This window comes from Formica exsecta, unplaced genomic scaffold (genome assembly GCF_003651465.1).
Source record: "Formica exsecta isolate Colony F162 unplaced genomic scaffold, ASM365146v1 scaffold26, whole genome shotgun sequence".
NCBI lineage: Eukaryota > Metazoa > Arthropoda > Insecta > Hymenoptera > Formicidae > Formica > Formica exsecta.
Genome location: NW_021849866.1, coordinates 1,447,209 through 1,468,184, shown reverse-complemented (window position 1 = coordinate 1,468,184; position 20,976 = coordinate 1,447,209). Strand labels below are relative to the sequence as shown.

General features: G+C 33.1%; 1 protein-coding gene across 2 annotated transcripts in view; it reads right to left on the bottom strand.

The window, feature by feature from the left end:
• LOC115236708 (neuronal acetylcholine receptor subunit alpha-7-like) overlaps positions 1–20,976 on the bottom strand; it is a 220,135-nt gene that overhangs the window by 45,259 nt on the left and 153,900 nt on the right. For both annotated transcript variants that reach the window (XM_029809322.1, XM_029809321.1), the window contains exon 3: positions 3,010–3,119. In XM_029809322.1, the coding sequence (XP_029665182.1) occupies positions 3,010–3,101 (92 nt within the window). In that variant the 5' untranslated portion in view covers positions 3,102–3,119. The remainder of the gene's footprint in view (positions 1–3,009; positions 3,120–20,976) is intronic.

Here is a 20,976-nt window from a genome sequence, read left to right as displayed (position 1 = left end):
ACTAAAATAAAATAATTTCAAAAATACATATATGAAACAAAATAAATACTTGCGTTGTATGATCCAGTTGGAATTATATCAATATAACTGCTTCCTCCTAGAGTTTATTATCTTCTACACTGCGGCAACCTGCTCATTCTCTCCATTTCCAATTGTACAGTTTTCTTCCAGCATTCTATATTTAGTGCCGTTTGTCCATAAGATAAGGACATCAATCTAGCAAAAACCATTAATGAGTGCAAATTATCTGCACTTATATTCTTATTCACGCTTCGCATCTCGACAAAATCGTCTTGGATGATCTAAAATAGATATAAAAAGAAAAAAACATAATCAAGCATATATAAAAGAAAAATCAAATATAGAAACTCATAAAACAAAGTAAACATAGATATTCATGTCAAAAATTAATAAAAATATATGATTACATACTTTCGTAATTTCTTCGTTAAAAACAAAATCTGTATGTCTAAAGACTTCCAAATATTGACGAATATTTGCCAATCGAGTCTCATTGTTTAAATACTGATGTGCAGCTTCAATTACCTGACTATATACATTTTCTGATTCTGCATCAACATTTAGAATAACTTGCACAGGACACTATAAGAAAACATTTCATAGATTAATATTCACAGTTAAAAAGCAATTTATTTTATGAGATAAATACTTACAGGAATAAACGATTTTACATCAGAAAAAATCAAAATTGGGATGTCTGTTTCGTATTCCATTGTATAATATTTGAAATCATATGTCAGTTTTTGAAACATAAGTAGATCGGAAAGAGTTTTATAGTTCTGCTTGCCAGTGATACTTAGTTCACCAGTGGTTAAACCTGTCTCATCTAACACAAGATGTGTATTATTGCTTAATTGAAGAATACCACTTGTCAATCTGTTGCATTCATAATCTTTTCTAAAAAAAATAATGTTAAAATGTAACCTTATTCACTGACATGTACACTTCACTGAAAATGTAAACTTATTCACTGACATGTACATTTAATAAAACAAACTTACTTTGGAATTAAAGCTAATTCATTCAAATTTTCCAAAGTCACCTCCAAAAAGTGACTTTTCTTTACAAGTAATGTTAAAAAGTTATAAAATTCTTTTGGAAATGTCTTGAGTCTACTGGCTGGAAAATTCGTTATATTCAGTGGAAATGCACCAAGACAAAAATAATCTCTTCTCATATATCTAAAAACATTCCAAAAAATAAAATAACATGGAAACTTAACATTAAAAAGAATATTAAAATACACACATACATTGTAGAGAGCAAGTGGCATATTAAATAATCTGCAGCTAAATGATCTCCAAATAATAATTGACTCAATATTATATGTAAATCACCCCTGATGAGTTGCGCTTTTGATATGATTTCTGGAGCATTTATAATTTCAGATTTTGTGAGCTCAATCAGCTTTATTGCATGTAACCTATATATATATATATATATATATATATATATATATATATATATATATAGAGAGAGAGAGAGAGAGAGAGAGAGAGAGAGAGAGAGAGAATTTCGCTGGTCAATGATCGCCGACACTATATATTTCATTAAAAATTGTAAATTCGACGAAAAATACATAAAACAGGTCGTCACAATTGCCATTATGCAGTTGGATGCATTTTAATATTCGCGGATGATATCGATAAAATATTATTGCAGGGAGGAGATCACGATAATTATCGCAATTACGTAGTGAGCTTAATGTCACCAAGATACTTTATATGTTTAAATATAAAGTTGAATTATATAACTTAAGAATATTCTGTTTATTATTGGAATCTTATTTTGGTTATTAAAATCTCGTTATTATATTATTTTACATATATGTAATTTTATTAATTTTATTAATTATACACATAAATGCTTCATTTGTATATATTTTCCGTTTTTTTTTTTTTATATTATATATTTGTTTTATTAATTCTTTTATTTTATTTTTATTTACAAGTTTCTTGATTTTCTGTATAACGTTTTTTTGCTATACAGAAAACTTACTTACGTACTTATGTATTACAGTAATAGTGAAATAAATATTTATATATATATAAATAAATGTTCCGTCATAAATTCCATCGTACAGACTTTATATACGTAATACTCTAGAAATCGATAATTAAATATTTTCCATTTCCCAGAATTTTACCAATCAAAAAAATATGCGAGTTGAATGAGGTTAAATTGCATCCAGCAAAATTCCAATATGCATGATGTGTTATGTAAAATTATTGAAACATATCGTTTGGCCTTTCGTATAGCAAGTATATTTTTCCCAGGCAATTTTAAAATATTACGATGTTAAATGGGCAATAATCAAACTCAATATGTACAATATTTTCATGAGTAAGCGGGACCGTTTTAGATTCTATAATGCACAGTTGGAAAGCAAATGACTCGTAGATATAGAGTGATATTTTTCAATTTTTATGGGTGGCATTTGCTAGGTGATCGAAGGAATTTTTTTGCTGTCGCGGAAGCACTTCGAGAAGTTGAATAATAGCAAAGTTGATTCTCGTATATAACTTGTCCCTATATTTTATATTTCATGTTATATAAACGCAAGATATCATGAATATAAATATGAAAGTATACACATAAGAATGTCACCATAAATTATTATAATTTTGTAGAGAACATTATTAATACAGTTTCACGTAATATTTAATTGAGAATTAGAAGCATATGATAATTATATGGATATAATTGCGCAATATTTCTGAGTTTTTGATTTCCGATATTTCTGATTTTCGATATTTCTGATTTTTGCAAATATATATAAACTGTCACTTTTTATATTTTAAAGTAATATTCTATCATAAGAATTTTTCAGAATGTAGAATGAACTTGTAGATGTTACATTCAAATAATACCAATTTTTATTTTAAAGATATGTCAGTTCTTATTTCAAAAATACATTATTTAAAATGCAGAGGAATATAAAGAAGATGCACGCGTGTATGAATAGGAAAATATAATTTTTTACATTACCTGTTATACATAAGGACATCGGGTTTCCATAGCCGATGCGGCGGGATTCTAAGGTCTCGCACACCTCCGTAGTCTGAGACATTCCATCTCATATTCACGTCGTTCCATTCCTGTAATTGAACGAAAATTATGCACAACTATACGCAAATAAGAGATTGCAATGGTTAGCGAAAAGATAAACGCGAACAAGCAAAAAAATCCATTAATTATTAATCTCATATATTTTTAAAATAATTTTTTTATAAACTTTTATATAAAATAATTTTTTTGTAAAATTATCAATTCAATAATTCTAATTTATTAATATAGTTTGTGAACGCTCGTATTTGTTTGCTTGGTTTAGATTTGGTTTTACATAAAAAGATGCAAAAATTTTAGAAAATGATAACGAGAAATATATTTTATAAGATATATAGTGTGTGTAAATGTTATAGTTAACAGCTGTCTATAAGAAGTGTTCTTTTATTAATTGGGTTAACAATTTGATTAAAGCATCTTTGAAAAAAAATTAATGTTTCATATAATCAATGGGAAACACGGATTTAATATATCGAAATCACGTTCAACTCACTCACAGCGTTCTTTTCAAAGTGATGTTGACGTTATCGATTTTTCAAGCGGCAAGTGCTGCCCTTCGCTTTTTCGCAAATATTTTAGACTACATCGTATATGTCAAGTAAACACTACAGCATTTCAATTTAATTCTCGTTTGGGAAATTTACGAACGTGCAACTTTGCGAAAGTCCTGTCCTTTTGCTTCTGTAATAAACAAAGCGCACCTTTGGGAAGCCATATTACGAGTCCGTAGTTCGTGTGCAAACAAATTCAATAAATTACTTCCAGTATCTTTCGCCATTTGTTTGATTTCTTTGAGTCCGTAATTTTGCACGTAAATTTTTGATAAAGTTGTGTTGGCTTTTATTACAAAAGAGAAAAAGAATAAATTAGTAAAATTAACGTTGAAAGCTTCTAACGCAATATTTTATCATTACCTTTTATGGTAGTAAAGTCTAATATTCGCCAATAATTTTTCGCGACATAAATTTTAGTTAGAATTTTAGCAGTTTAATACTACATACAATACATACAATATTAGTCTATCAAAGTATACTTCTAAAATTTTATGCAAAAAACTATCATAGCAGAAATAGTGCATTTAGTTGGACACTGAGTATTACGGTGCTACGTGCCCGCTAATACTTTCCCCGTACTTTTCAAGAACATTTTCCAAACTTTTCTTGCAAGTTTTCATGACTCTTCCGAAGCGATTTAGAAACTTGGAAATATTTGTGGTTCAGGAACTCTTCGCTTTGGATCTGTAGTCCTTTCTTTCCTTGGCAGAGCAAAAATGAAATAGACAGAATCGATCCGGCCAATGTAATGATAACAAATCACTGCGCATGTATTTTTGACCGGATTTGGTTAAGAAGATTAGTCATGTGACAAAGTCATGAAAAAAGCCATGACAACGTCGAAGCTATATATTTTTCTTGTCCAAACTCATTAGGCTTTTCACTCATATTAAATCAATCCATATGATTATATATATGCTTATATATAATATACTTATTTATATTTCTTTATAATATTAATATTGTTGCTATCTTATTGGCAATTTTTTATTACATCTATGTCAAAAGTTATATATATTCGTGGTTCAAATTATATTAAATATACTTTCTCTCTCTCATACCAAATAGATAGATCTTACGGACTGACTTGATAATTATGATGATAATGAGAAAAATATGTAAGAGATCACATTAAGAAAAATATAGGAAAAAGTTTTCTAAGATTTCCCAGAAGATTTTCCAACAAAATTGTTGAAATGTTTTTGATAACAAGCTTAAATTTTAATATCTAGCAAGCTCAAATTCCGTCGCCTCGACTGTCGTATTCGTGCCGATTAGTCACTGAACCTGATTGATTAGCTGCTGATGGAGTGCGCTGCGAGATAATTAACAATGGCGCGTGTTATTCAGCTCCGCGCGGCGGTTTGTGGAGCCGCCATGCGTAGGCAATTATTGTTGTATAATCATCTTGCACATAGGTAGAAAGCTGACGCTATTAATTGCAGCCATAGTTCAACCGTTGATACAGAAAAGTCTTTTAGATTGCTTTCATATATAAGGAACTTTTTTTTTAAATATATTCGATTAATTAATTAATCTGACATATTTATATATAGTTTGTATGTAGTAATATCTCGCGTACTGTTCGCTCATATTGCGATTTGTCAGCTTTATATAACAACTGATGTTTAAAATAAATTAAATATATATGTACATTGTATATATTTCAAAAATCTTTCGATAAGAAAAGTTATTTAGTATTTTAAATCTTTATTTGTTTGCCCGAAAACTCTTTAGAGTTCTAATTTTCGTTCAGCGAAAATTCTGTTCACATCGTATCCATGAAAAGCTTGCCCGCCATTCTCTTGTCTCAGTATACTCTTATTTTTTGCGAGGAAGAAAAACTAATTGAGTCATCGGATGTAGTTATTGAAGGTAAATCCTTCTTTTGCAAAAAGCCATCTTGTCGATCGCAGGACAAAGCTTGTTGGCATTTTCTCGGGGTGAAAAGCGATTCGACCCTGCCTCGGTTGCGTCTTTTTACACGCGATATCGCTTCCTTATCGTCCTTATCCCGTTCTATGAAAAGCGAGATTCTCGAACGCGAGCAATGATCCATCTGTCTTCCACATAGGAGACAAATACCGGCAATCTCGTTTCGCACGCTCGCTTTACGAACACTACTGAAAAATACCTCTCGGTGATGCACGAGCCGATGAACCGGATGCAAAAGTAACCGGATATATAGGATAAAAGTCACAAGATCGGAACGGAATGGAATTCCGTTGCGAAGTGCAATTTTGCGAGTCACGCGGATTCCGAGCAGAACGGCTTTCGAGATGAATGCCATTTACAAGTCGCGCCTTTAGAAATACGACCTATTTTCTAAGACGGTATTTTTATGGATAAAGAGAGTTTTCTGATTTATTTTTTTCTAGATAAAAATATTTATACTATCGCTACATATCCGTAATTTATTTGCTTGTTATTATATATCTTTATTTTTTTTTTTTTAATTTTATTGTATTATGTTTTAATCTCTCGATTTTTGCGATATAATTATCAGAGAAAGATAATTCTACGCAATAATGTTTGAGTAGCTCTAATTGTTTTGTAAGAGAACTGATCGTTTGTGGCCGATTTGTGGTCGAGACGTTAAACCGCGTTTTCTAAAACAGGAGTAGCTCTGTAAAAGATGAGCGTAAAACGGCGCGACGACGGTAACGACGGAAAACCATAAAACTTAATGGCATCGCAAGCACGTGTTTTTATCTTGCTATTCCACTGTTTATGCTATTACACGACGATCAGCAAGTATAGAAGAAGCAGTAGAGCGGATAGAATTGTTATATATTAAGTTAAAAAAATGAGGCAAAAGAGCAGAGAAATACAAGAAACGCAATAATTTTCATAAAGTATTTTTTTCCAAACTTTTTGAGAATTAGAAAACTTTTCTAATTAAATACAATATTATATATAATATTAGTTTATCGCGTTTTAAAGACATGATTTATGTTTAAAAAAGTAATAGTTATATCATATATATTTACAAAAGTAGCACAATTTTATATCTAATCTGAATGCTCTCCAATATATATATATATTTATAAGTGCTTTCATATACGTGAATTCTAATATATATATAATAATTAAATAATATTTATATTTGAAAAAATGAGATAGCTATAAAATATATAGCGCTTTATGTAAAATACAATTTATGTTCCATTAAAGTCAAAAGAGAGAATATATCTATCAAGCGTTTCTCTATACGATAATTATGCATCGAGCGAAAAGTGGGAACTCTCGTGTAGTTCAGTGATTTGCATGTCTAATCCGGTCTTAGTTAGCATAACTTCATGGAGAAAACGTGGCCTAATATTCCTGCACGTACCATAATTCCTGCAACTGTATGATGTGGGATATTCATAAACTTGAAATATATATCCGTCATATTATCTTTGGCATAATTAATTCCTATGCCGCGATTGGAGAATTCATTATTTATCTTCTTGCTGTTACCTAAATTTTGTTAAAATTTTATTGAACGTTTTTAACATTACTTTCATTATTATTGAGAATTTAAAAGAAACTTTGCAAATTTAAAATAAAAACAAATTTAAAAAATCAGCTATAAATATATTTTTTTTTCTCACATAATTATAAATAATACTATACCCTTATAGCAACATAGAAATTATGTTTGCCAATTTTATTTTGCCAATACCTTAGAGTTAGAGTACGCCGTTATTATTTATATGTGTGTAAATAATTTATTTATCAATACGATCAGAGAGAGAAAATAATATTAAAGTATGGCGATTGTATGTTTATACATATACAGGCTGTATTTCACAACATATTTCAATCATACAAAAATTTTTTTTTTTTTCACGGATTATATTATATCGGAGCGACTTTTGTCCTTACTCAGGAAACGCAAACATATAAATACGTTTTATGAGTTTAAAGGAAATGCCTTTTATAAGTTCACATCCATTACCAGTCCATTTGCTCGAGACAGCCACTCTGTCTTAGAAGGAACGTTCCAGCAGGCGATGCTGTAAAAATCAAATATAAAATACTAACGGCCATTCATTCTATAACGACAATTACGTATCTGGAGGATACGTATATGCCGCCACCCACGGAATAAAACACAGCGAGACATTATCGCGCGAGACATTTCGCCGGAAGATCGAGACAAATGAGGAAGCTTAATCGAATTGCCAGCCAATCGCGAATTCCTTCCTCTAGGAATCCACGCTTTTTTCTCAGCCGAACGATTTTCACGAAACGAAAAACTAGGATGACGAGGGGACCAGGCATTCATGTTTTAAACTCGCAAATCGGGAATTCGAATAATTTTGATTACCATCGCTGTTTAGATTCCCGGAATCTCGATCGCCATTTTATCGCATAAAATCAGGAACTGAATAAGGGGATGGGATACTTTGGTGGTTGTCACGAGAAGGCCGATCTATGGCGCCGCATCGTCGGCGATCTCCCTTTCCGCTCCCGCTTTCCCCTCGGCAAAGTTGTCGATTAAAGTAACGAACGATCGACCGAAAAAGTAATAAACTTTTTCGTGAGACCGGATTATTCAATGAAACGTAACCCACACAAATTAAGATTGAGAGGAAGGAGAAGAAGAAGTTGTATTGAATATCGTCTTTTTTTACGATCACTATTCGTTCTGAAATTTGTAGTCACTTCTTTTTACAACAAATGCTCAGTAAAGCTATCATATTCCATGACTTCTCAAATTTTAAAATTTGATGTTATCTTAAAAATTATATTGATTAAAATTTACAACTTTGTGAAACTCTAAGTAAATTTTTATTTTAACTGCTTTTTTGCTTTAAAAATATTAACACAAATTTTCGCAAACAAAAACCGACATGTAGAGCATACATAAAGTCTATTTTTTGACAGTTTAAAAAAAATATCTTATAAAATATATAAGAAGGAAAGAAATAATTAAATATTTTATTAATACTATGATATTATAAGGAATATTATTTGGTACTGCTTTTATTTATTTAATGAGAAATATTAAAACTTTGTGTAGATTATTGGGAAAATACAATTCTAGTAGTGCTTGAGATCGCAATTGTTCCGTTTACGAATTACATCACTTTCGCAAGATGTTAATAAAGTTAATGACCGCATTGCTATCCGATTAGAAACCTCTTAAAGTGTCTACGTGCATTGTAAACCAAATCACGACGATCTATTTAGTGTTCCAGTGTTACTAACACATATTTATACTGCAGAAATAAATTTCAGAAAGATAACGAAATAATTCCCAGTAAATCAAAAATTGCTATAAAAGATATATTTAATAGGAAATGTGTGTAAATAAAAAATATTGCCAAAAAGTACAAATAAATGACAAAGAGAAAGAATATGTATCCTCACTTTTTTACATATCATATTTCATATGTGTTAGAAATTAAAATAAATTAGTGCTATATAAAGAGAAAATTAATATTTAATATTAAACAATTACAGCAAAATGATTTTTTTATAATTGACTTTAAATTCAGCAAAAAATAATCGGTTTTTGATATAACTAAAATTGAGATTCCATTTATTTTAATATTATTAATACAATTTTGAAGAATGCCTAATATTATTGGCAGAATTTTAATTAAGTTATTTGCGATAACAAAATAATTAAAAAATGCAATTTAACGAATATTATTTCATTAAATTAAACTAATGCGCTTTGTTATGTTCTTAAAAGGAAGACGGATCGTTGGGTTTGCAACTAATAGTAAGTCTTCATTCTCTTCATGAAAGACGCAATTACAGCGCCTTCTGAAGCTTATACAAAAGGTGAACAGCAAAGGATGATGGAAGAGAACGCTAGGTTACGATACGATGTTGTCGCGATGCGTAAACTACACTATATATGGTATGTGTTCGCGCATCGTAGCACTTTTATCAAAAAGATTGCAACAAGCTCTTGTTGCGTTGTAGCTGACAGCGTTTTAGATCGGTAGCGAATAAGGCAATACAACTCTATCTCGAGAAGATGCATTAGTAGTAAGAGCTTGAGAAGAGGAGCTCTTTGAAGAAATGCAGTGCCGGTTTATTCTTTGCGGAAGTTCCATTTCAGCTCTTTATATATTTTTTTAAATTTGTTTGTTTTGCACTCAGCCATATACTCCATATACATTATAAACTAGAATGTAGAGAACATAGAAAACATAGTGTTGATGTTGTATCCAACACATTTCTAATAAATTAGAAATTGCGTATATAATATATTTAAATATTAAATATATTTTCCGCGCGGAAGGTACATTTATATATATTATATATCTAATCATCATCGAACACACACACACACACACACACACACACACACACACACACACACACACACACACACACACACACACACACACACACACACACACACACACACACACACACACACACACACACACACACACACACACACACACACACACACACACACACACACACACACACACACACACACACACACACACACACACACACACACACACACACACACACACACACACACACACACACACACACACACACACACACACACACACACACACACACACACACACACACACACACACACACACACACACACACACACACACACACACACACACACACACACACACACACACACACACACACACACACACACACACACACACACACACACACACACACACACACACACACACACACACACACACACACACACACACACACACACACACACACACACACACACACACACACACACACACACACACACACACACACACACACACACACACACACACACACACACACACACACACACACACACACACACACACACACACACACACACACACACACACACACACACACACACACACACACACACACACACACACACACACACACACACACACACACACACACACACACACACACACACACACACACACACACACACACACACACACACACACACACACACACACACACACACACACACACACACACACACACACACACACACACACACACACACACACACACACACACACACACCATACATCACACACACACACACACACACACACACACACACACACACACACACACACACACACACACACACACACACATACAAATAGCTTGATGCTCGAAATTATAATTGTTAGATTTGATCTAGAAGGGGTTATGCCCCGAGGACGGAAGTATAAAAGGGCCGTTTTTGTGTCATATTTTCGCCACCGGTTGATAGTTGTCGTAGCCAATGACAATTTACCACAACACGACCATTTCGGCACGAGTTGCCCCCAGGGAGACGGAGACTCTTTTATCCGATGTCCTACCTACCCATCGAGATCCCCCTCGGACGTGGATTTAATTTTTAATTTAACGAGACGCTGAAATTCAAGCCGCGCTTCACAAACGAAGCGCCAAGTTCACTCTTCCCTCGAGCACATAACTTCTTGCCGTACCGTAGTGCGACCTCAATTATCTTTCTAATGTTACTTCAATTCTATCTTCTAAAAGAAAGAGGAAGAATGGAGTATATTGCATATTACGAGATCTGACAATGATCGGGATACTTCACAGATTAGGTTACATTCAGAAGTAAAGTAGCGAGTATATAAAATAGTACAAGTGTATTACCATAAGATCTGATAAAGAAAATTTAATGTATATTTTTCAAGTCATATAAAAAGTTAAAACAATGTGTGTCAATCTTCTTTTTCATTATTTTTATATTTTATTATATTCACATTTATATAATTATTGTTCTTAACATTTTATTTAATAGAATTTATTCACAAAAATAATACAAATATATTTTCTGTGTTATGCATTTCATATCTTTCCATAAACATGTAATTAAAATAGTTGCATCTCAAAATTTTATTCAGTTTTTGTACCAAAATAAAATTATAAATGAAAAATATATTTAGAAAAAAAATCAGTAACTCTAAATATAAATAAATTAAACTAAAAACATAAAAATTTATATTTAATAAAAATATTATTGAAAGCAATATAGCAAAATATTGATTTTCAGATGAAAAAGATATAAGAAGCAGAAAATACATGTTTTAAAAATATGCAATGAGATGCAAATAACGGCGAGGTGGGGCACATAGAACAGAAAAAAATGGTGATACTATACATATATATTGCACGACAAATACATAAGTGAGAATCTCCTCTTTTCTCGTTAACTCATAACTTGTGCAGACATTTTTCAATAGTATTTACAACAAAATGACATTAATGCCACTCATTTATCACATGATCATCAAGCTTGTTCGATAAATAATATAGTAACAGTATAATATCTCATGCAGCGTTAATAAAACGCTTCGCGTTAGAGGAGCTGAAGTTACGAAGTTTCATTAAACGTCGCTAATTAATTACGCGAAGAAATTGTTAGCCAGCTATTATTTATATTTAAGGAACGTGCGTCCGATCGCGTTTATCTCCGTTTAAGGCTGGACCGCTTTTAATTGTTGGCGTCGTTATTATAGCGCGGCAATTCCTGTAATTCGGCGAGCTAAAAAGTCGCAGATAATTAAGAGGCATCGAGGCTCTACTTTAATTTTAATACTCGGAACGCCGCCCGTTGCGTCCGCGCCTTTCATTGCTGCTTAATTAAACTCGTACGGGAAAGTCGTTTCATTGTTGTTAAGAACATGAAGAACGCGGGGTGAGAAATGGGAAGCAAAGCTGCGCGCCGAAAAGAAGTGATGACGAGATAAAAGCTACACAAAAATTCTTCCCAAAAGAAGTAAAAAGATAGAGCCACAGTAATTTAAATTACAGTTTCCCAAGCTATTGTAAGGATCTCACGTATGCGAGTTTTTCCCCTCTGCATGCAGACTATGAATCTCTTCAGCGTTAATCCTTTTCGTCATTTCCCCGAAATTCGCAGCGTCAGCGAACTCGCCGCATTCGCAGTTGCGAATCGTGCAACTCTGCGGTAGATTAGGCCAGCAAACAGAAAAGTGTATTTACGAAGATAACGTGCAGGGCTCGAAGGCTGTGTTATCGCGGCAGCGCCTTAATCACATTCGCAGCGCACGTATCGTATATTTACCTCAATAGTAAATACTCCATTCGCCTTAGCGTATAACGCGTACTGATGCACAGAGTGCATAGGATATACCCATTAATTGCGATCAGAGCACGAATGAAATTGGGTCGCCCAAAGTTTCCCGCATGGTTTTTGTCTTATAATAGCATGTCATGACATTCATCAAATCTTTTCATATTTTTTTTTCGAGCGTACAGTACGATTGGTTTGTGTAAAAGAAGCTGAATAACTCGAGTTAATATAATAAAAAATATGTTATTTGTTATTTTAACGATTTCCATTATAATTTTATGTAGAAATGAGTAAGCCATTTTTCTTTAAAGAGATCTCTGTTATTTTATATGTTGAACAGAATAAATACATATTTGCGAATATATGCATAAATTAGGAAATTATGAATAGTAAAAAAAAATAATCATTCAGAAATGTTAGAAAAGTATTTTTAACGTATTGTTTTCTTTCTTTAATTTATATGTATAATTATTTGTTCAACTTTTATAAAGATAAAAAAAAGGGTTGTTAACATAAATTATATAATATTATTTATTCATCGAATTTAAAGTGACTCCTTGTAATTGTTACATTATTAAATTTTAATTACAACAAACTAGAGTTAATATCCCTTGAAGTTACACAAGACATACTCATCGTTTCTATATAACTAAGCTGTAAAACTCGTCAAAGTACCTGCGTCTCTCGCGCAACTCATACCATCAGAGCACTAACAATGAACAAACTTTATTAGATCCTTTTTACGTGCACGGGCCCGCATCGAGTATGCCTGCAAAAAATGCTTCGATCGCATGCAAACAACAAAGCAGTTATTCAGAGCAATCACGTGTAGATGCGCGTCGAGGAAGAGACTTATAACAATGTACGTTCACGAATCTCACACAAACGCGCGCGCGCAAGTACAAAGTGAAAGACGCGAACGAGAGAGAAGAAATGGAAACTCATAAAAGTGCTGAATAACTCGGGGCCAATATAAAGCACGCCAAAGTGAAATCGAGCTTGGCACGTGAAGATCGAGCGCTTCGCGCCCCGAGTTTACAACCTGTCAAGAGCTAGACCTTGACGAATGGCTGCGGAATTTGCTCGAATTGAGTGGATCGACTGTCCTATTTGGCCTCCGGTCTTGGAAATCAAGTAGTCTGAGAACCACCTGAATTCCTTCTTCCTGTAATTCTAAAACGACACCTAAATGCCATTCTTTCTCGTCCTCTCCAACGTTCCCGCCCGTATGAAAGCTCCTTTCTTATTTATCTGTCGGCACTTCGGAGCATACAAATACACGAGATCTAGCTAATTTCGGTACGTGAGGATAATCAAAGATGCCCTATGAACCTCGGATATTCGTCAGCGTGACAATGTCGAGTTTGCGCCAAAGCTAGGGAGATTTTACACCCACAGCTTATAACACATTGATGTCCTTTGATCAGAGAGGTACCAGCAGCTAGTGCTGTAACTCAATTTTCGGCGAGAGCCAGTTAATACACCCTCGATTACTCAAGCGACCCGGATTTATCGGAAAACGACCCCCTCGTGTAAGGAGCCTTTTCTTGTCCCCAGCGGACGACGTGCGAGTTGAATCCATGATAGTAACTCGGATGGCATGTAATTGTGACTACGGTGATAATGTTATAATCAACGTTTCTGTCTCGGGATCCATGTGACGTGTACGTGTAAATTTTGTATGCATATGTTCTCTGACGTATGTAAAGTTTAGATCTGTGTCCGTGTTAACAGTCAACGGGCTACGTGTGACGATTATTATTTAAACAATTATTTGATAGGCTTTGTATAACAAAATTGATTTCGCGGTTTACGTTTGCATTCGCGGCACTCTAATTAATAATATTGATTTTTCGAATTTGAACCGCGAATTTTTCCGATATCGCGAACAAATCGAAATGTTTTATCGCAATTCAACTCTACAAAATCTAATGAATAAAAACTTATGTTAGCGAAAATGAAAAAGCTACTGGTAATTTCATTGAGAAAAATATAGCAGCTTGGCTGAAAGCGGCTTTCCATTGCCGGGCTTGCATTTTCATCTTTCTCGAAAACATATTTTTAAGACTAATTATATTTCATTAGCAGATTCGTATTTTGTATTGCTATTTTTTTTTTTTTTAATCCTCTCCATTCATTACGCGCGGCATAAGAGAGAGCTTTCAGGAATAAGAAAGAACTTCATTCTTCTCGCCATCTTTAATGAACTGCTTTTGATATGGCGCAAAACGCAGCTTCTTTATTTCATCGACCTACCTCGTTATGAAGTAATATAGAGAATAATGAGAAGAGTAAATAATCGATGGACACATAATTGTAATTAATTATATAATTGCTTCGAAAAAAAATGGCTAATTACAAGGTTTCTTTGTTAATATTAGTTGAAATCTAGTTGAAATAGGATCTTATTCAGACTTACAAAAATATCAACATTTTACAAATTTGCATCACCGTTTATAATATTATCTTCTGTGATATGATTTATGCTCGATTTATAAGATAGATAATAATTTACAAATTTTGCTTTAAATGTTTTTTTTTTGTATATTTAAATACTTAGGCACTTTTAAGTAGGTTGAGAAAATATTTACGAGCAACTACATTGTTGCAAATCTAATTTATTCAACCACGTGGAATCTAAATAATTCATAACACATAAAGTGTGCGGTTGCATCGCGAGCTTTTAACAAGAATCTTTCGAAGAAGCAACGTAATTCTTGAAAAAGTTGGCTAATTTATCCTTAATCGCGCGTACGTCTTTCAGAAAAATATTTACGAGGGAGAATATTTTCGAGATACACTCTGTCAAGAAATGAACCGGAAAGATTTATTGCGTATTTTCGCGATTTTTGTGTCACACAGACTATTCTAATTTCCTGTTGTTAAAATATCTTATACACAACGCGCGCAGGACATATTATGTATTCTAATTTTAAATTGCTACTAAAGAAATAAAAAAATATCGATCAACTTTTGCTCTCTTTTACGTATATATATTTTATGTATTGCATTTTAAACCGCAAACGCTGTTAAAAATGCTCGCTCCATTGTTATGTCCTGCCTGAACGGATGCACGTATTAAAATCACAAATCGACACACTCGAACGCAATCTATGGCGAACTTGCAACTGTATTAAAAGGCGTATCATGCGATAATGCAGTCATAATAGTACAAAAAAGCAAGAAATTCTTTTCTTATTTCTTCTTTCTTATTCTTATTCTTAATAAATAAACCGTCGCGATTTTTCTCTTTTTCTCTATTTACCCTTATTTTTATACAAATTGATAGCATATAATGATTTTTTTATCTAAAAATACAAGATTAGTAAAATAGCAGTATTGAAAAATATTTTAATTGGATGCAATGCGTGGTCATAAAAAGAGAAAGATCGCTATTTTTATCGTTTTAATTCCAAAATTGTTAGCTCTTTTTAGAGAGTATATTTTTGTTTGAAATGTTTTTTTTTTCGAGGGACTTTCTCAGATTGTTGTTCGCAAATTCCGCACAAAAGATAATTGAAATTGTTCGCGTGGGATAGCCGAAACATTATAGCCGGGCGTATACCCGCCGACTTCGGCAAATATTCCGCTCGTTCCAGTATGCTCAAAGCTTGTGACGGAGAAGCGTCGTTTCCTGGTACGGCGGATTTGTACAGGAATTCGAGGAAACGTATGCGCGTCCATTGTCCAAACTTGGAAATGTCTCCGCCAAAAGAGCGCGATCTCGTTGACGGAAGAATGGCTAATTGCTGAATGACGAGAGGAATAACGTTTATCCTGTAATTTATATACTTTTGTGTTTCGAGAAGATGAAAAAGCAAAGAATAGATATTTCGGAGAAAATTGAGAAAAATTTGCTTAATTGTATGTAGATGCGTTAATGAATAAATAACTTAAAAATGTGTTGTTAAATAATTCAGCATTCTTATTAGATTATTTTGGTCAATATCAAATAAAGAATACATCAAATTATTAAACGTTGTTGAATATACGGGAATAGTGTATTATTCTGATAGAATTATTTGCATCTCCTGATTGTTTAAGTTTTTTGTATATTATACGTTATATAAAATTATAAAGAAAACTTTCGTATCCTAAATTCTGTCGCAAATTAGAGATTTTTTTAAAATGGGTTTTTTAGCAAATAAAATTGAATGTTTTAGAATTCTAAAGAGCCGCGAGAAGTACGAAATTGGTAACGAAGTTGTAATCTTTCATTTAAAAGACAGTTTGACTATTAAACTTTCCGGGTTTATATCTTTGATCTCTTTATTTAGTCTTAATCCTGTTATAGTTATTCTCCGTAGTACAAAGCGAAAGGAATGCATAAAGCCGAGCTAAAGATTTTCATATTTAGCGGAGATTTATACATCTCTCGGGAAATTTGTATACCAGACCGACTCAAAGTTTAAAATTTGGAAAGTTTTGAATAAATATTGATAAAATATAAGTAAACAAATATCACTGCCTACTTATTTCATATAAGTGCATAGCGCTTGTCAAATAACTACATTATCATAAGTTAAACATTGATATTATTTTCAGTCTGGTTAGAAACTCGAAAAAGTAATTGACAATTTTTTATTTTTATTTTTAAGAGGAAATATACAAATAGAAGAAATAAATATAATTATCTTTATAAATTTAATTTAATTAATTTCTTATAATTAAATTTAATCAATTCTTAAATTCTTAAATCAAGATACGAGTAGGTTTCTGTGAATTTTCGAGCTCTGAAAGGCGAATGAAAGTACTCGGCATTTGTGATGAATTTTACAGTGACCTAATTAGTGATTCAATAATAGGCGCGTACCATTTAATACCAAGCTATTTTTTTCTACTGATATGAAGGAACGCGGAGAAAAAGCGCAATTAAAGCAGCACCCCTGATGCTCTGAGCGCAGCAATTAATTTTGTGGGGATATGGCATGATATTGATTAAGATAGTGGCGGAATTAAAAGTAAGTCGATACGTGACGGCTGTTCACAATTCATGAAATGCCAATTGAAACGATCTAAATGGTATTGGCATTTTTTTAGATACGTACTCAGAACTTTTTCCGCATCAGGAGACATTCAGCAATTCGGTATTTCAACAGAAATATTGTAATTTTCCGCGATTGTTGGCTTGACAGCTGTATTTACATGGTAACAGAAATCTATTCCTAATCAGTATGCGAGAGCTATATTGAAAGCGACCCGTGTATCGACGTCTTTACATATATTACTGCCCAGGCAACCTTTTGATAACGATATTGCACTCCTTCATAAATGGATCCTGGCCCGCGGCAAGGAAAAAAAATAAAATGCACGATATCGAGGAAACGTTGAAAATTAAATCGGCATGAAATTAACATCGGGTAAGATTGCTCTATTTTTTACTACACGGTTAATTGAGCAATCAAATTTGACGGATAAATAGTGGCGCTTCAAATCAAGAGTTCTCGATTTGAGTAATTAACGCACGCAAGAAAGTATCGTAATTTAATGCGCTTAATTAAGATTAAGATATTTTATTCGATAAATACACCAGCTGAATTATTTACGATTTAGATTTTCCAAGTGTGGAATGTCCGTTAATAATTAAATCGAACTTTAATCAAAAAATTAACTGAGTTTCTTTTCCTGACTTAAAAAAAAATCAGTTGTAAATCACGCGAAATGTAAACTATTGCCGATTCTTGTGACACATTTTAGTTAGCATCAGAAAATTTTAGCCAAAATTCCTGCTTTTTTCGCACATTTTTTATTTAAGCGTTTAGATATTGTTTTATTTTATAATTAAAGAAAAATTTAAATTAAAAGAGTATATTGTTGAGCGAAACAATTTTTTCGATTTGATTCCAATTTTTCAATTCCAAATAATTGATATAGAGAACAAATATAGAAAAATCCAGTTTGCTTACCAAGCTAAGCCGCGGGTATAACGTCAGTTTGATCAAATCTGTCGAAGAATTGTATTGTTTCTCTTCGCGATTAATACTAAAATTAAATACAAAGAATTCAAATTTTATATATCGTTTTGTACATGCGTAAATAATTTTTTTCTACGTTTGCGAATTCTAAGTGGGATATATTGAGAACATCGGATGAACTCGTCTCTAAGTGCACGTACGAAATGGAGAAAAAAAAGAACTGGATGGGATGTAACGAAAGTGGAGGATGAGAAGATGCAGTACACAAGGAAGAAAGCGAAAAAAAAAATAGGTTCTACTAGAAATGAAAAGGTATGAAACTCCGCGCTTTGTCAATCATAATACCGGTTGGTCCATTAAAACGCGCCGAGATTCGAGCTCGTGTTCTACCTCGAGTGTTCTCTTTCCTAGAGTCGATCGAAAAGTTACATCGGACGTAGAGAGTTTCTTCACCACGATCGCGTAGCTTAGATTTTCTCGCATGACGTAGAAGTTTGTTTAACTTGAAAAAGCTTTAGAAGATTTGCCGATATCATTCCGTCGATAATGTGAATAAATTGAAAATGGATGACAAACGTCTTAAGAAATATGTACATAACATTAATCAGGTTTAGAAATCCTTTGAAATTAGAGGAAAATGATTTTCTTTTTCGACGACGAATTAAAATATATTTAAAAAGTTTAGTCAATTCATATTGAGACTGCTTATCTCACATGTAAAATATTATTAAGTTTTTAAATTAAGATTGTTTCAAAAGCTGATCGTTTTTTACAAGCATTCTAACGTCCACGAAAAATCGTTTTAGTCACGCCTCAGGGGTAATTCACATACTGATGCACTTATACGTAATACATTGTCCTTGGCGTGTAGTTTTATATTTTATGTCGTACAAGAGTTGCACTGGTTTCCACTCTTAGCACGTAGTAAAGCACACCACTGTTCGGAAAGTTTCCCATACACGCATCTATATATTATTTTCGCTCCATGAGATTTATCGCCTCTGCGGTAGTAATGAAACTCGCGAAACCTATCTGACAAGAAGCATGTACAAGGAGTTTTTTTACATATCCGTGTAAAAATCGCCCGATAAGTTTTAAAAAGACGCGATCAAGGAAACATTTTCTAACAACGTCAACTTCATAAACTATTATTGAAATAATTTTGAAATAACTCGCTAGACACACAGAAATAAAAGAGAAGGTCTCTGGAATCCGGGAAAGATCCCACGTGTAATTCAACGGTTACGTATAGCGGGCTCGCCTTCCGAAATACACTATATCGTCCAGAGAAAGATACCTAAATGATCCGAACACGGTATCTCCATTACCCGATAGTCTACAGAATCCCTGGGCAGCCATTTCACAGGTCCCGCGCAACCATCGCCCATCCATTGGAAGAAATTGCCAAACACCTAGGGACAGTCGCGCACGTACGTGTAGATTACGAGACACCCGGTATACGTTTCGCGCTCGCTCGCACATGTACTTCGCACGTGCTATCGCCGACGGCTTGCGGTATCGTCGCGCTAGTTGCATTCCCTGTTCCATCAGCGAAAATTATGTAAATACATTCCCTTCTTTCATCTCGGTGCATAGAGACGATGGAACCGAAGTAACGAAACTTTATGCAGCGCCGTCTCGTCTCGTCTCGTTTCGTTTCGTCATCATGCTAGTTTTGTCGAATCGCGTTGCGTTTCTCCGGCGCGAACAAATTTTACTCTACTTTTTACATAAATTTCAGCATCGATCATCTTGGTGTGTTCAGTTAATTTAAGAGGAAGTGAGATGCGCTCGATATATAAATACATCGACAGTTATAATTGGCGTATTATAAGCTGGTCGGAAATGATTTATATCAATTGGGTAATATATGAGTATTAGATAATTATTTGTCGAAATTGTAAATAATAATTAAATGATTAGAATAGTAAAATAGTGATGACGCCAATTTATAAAAATGAAAGGGTTAATATGAAATAAATTGAATATCATACTCTCTCTCTCTTTTTCTCTCTATTGATATATTGCAAACATATCGTGATTTTTATTTATAATTTTCCATTCGCAAAAATCGATCATTTCTTTCAAATTAATTCATCGTTCAGTTTGCAAACCAAATATTAGTCAAACGTGTCAGTCTATTCAATACCGATACGGTGAGAATTGGAACGGAATTGCTTTATAAGCAAGCGTGAGTATTGAGAGTAATATTGAAGGGTTTCGAGCGTATATAATAGGCACTTTTTAACCTTATATTTTTTCAATTTATTTACGACAATAAATAATGGTTAAGTATAAGTTATGTAAAATAAATCAGTTACGTCACTCGCGACATAGGTCTGGAAAT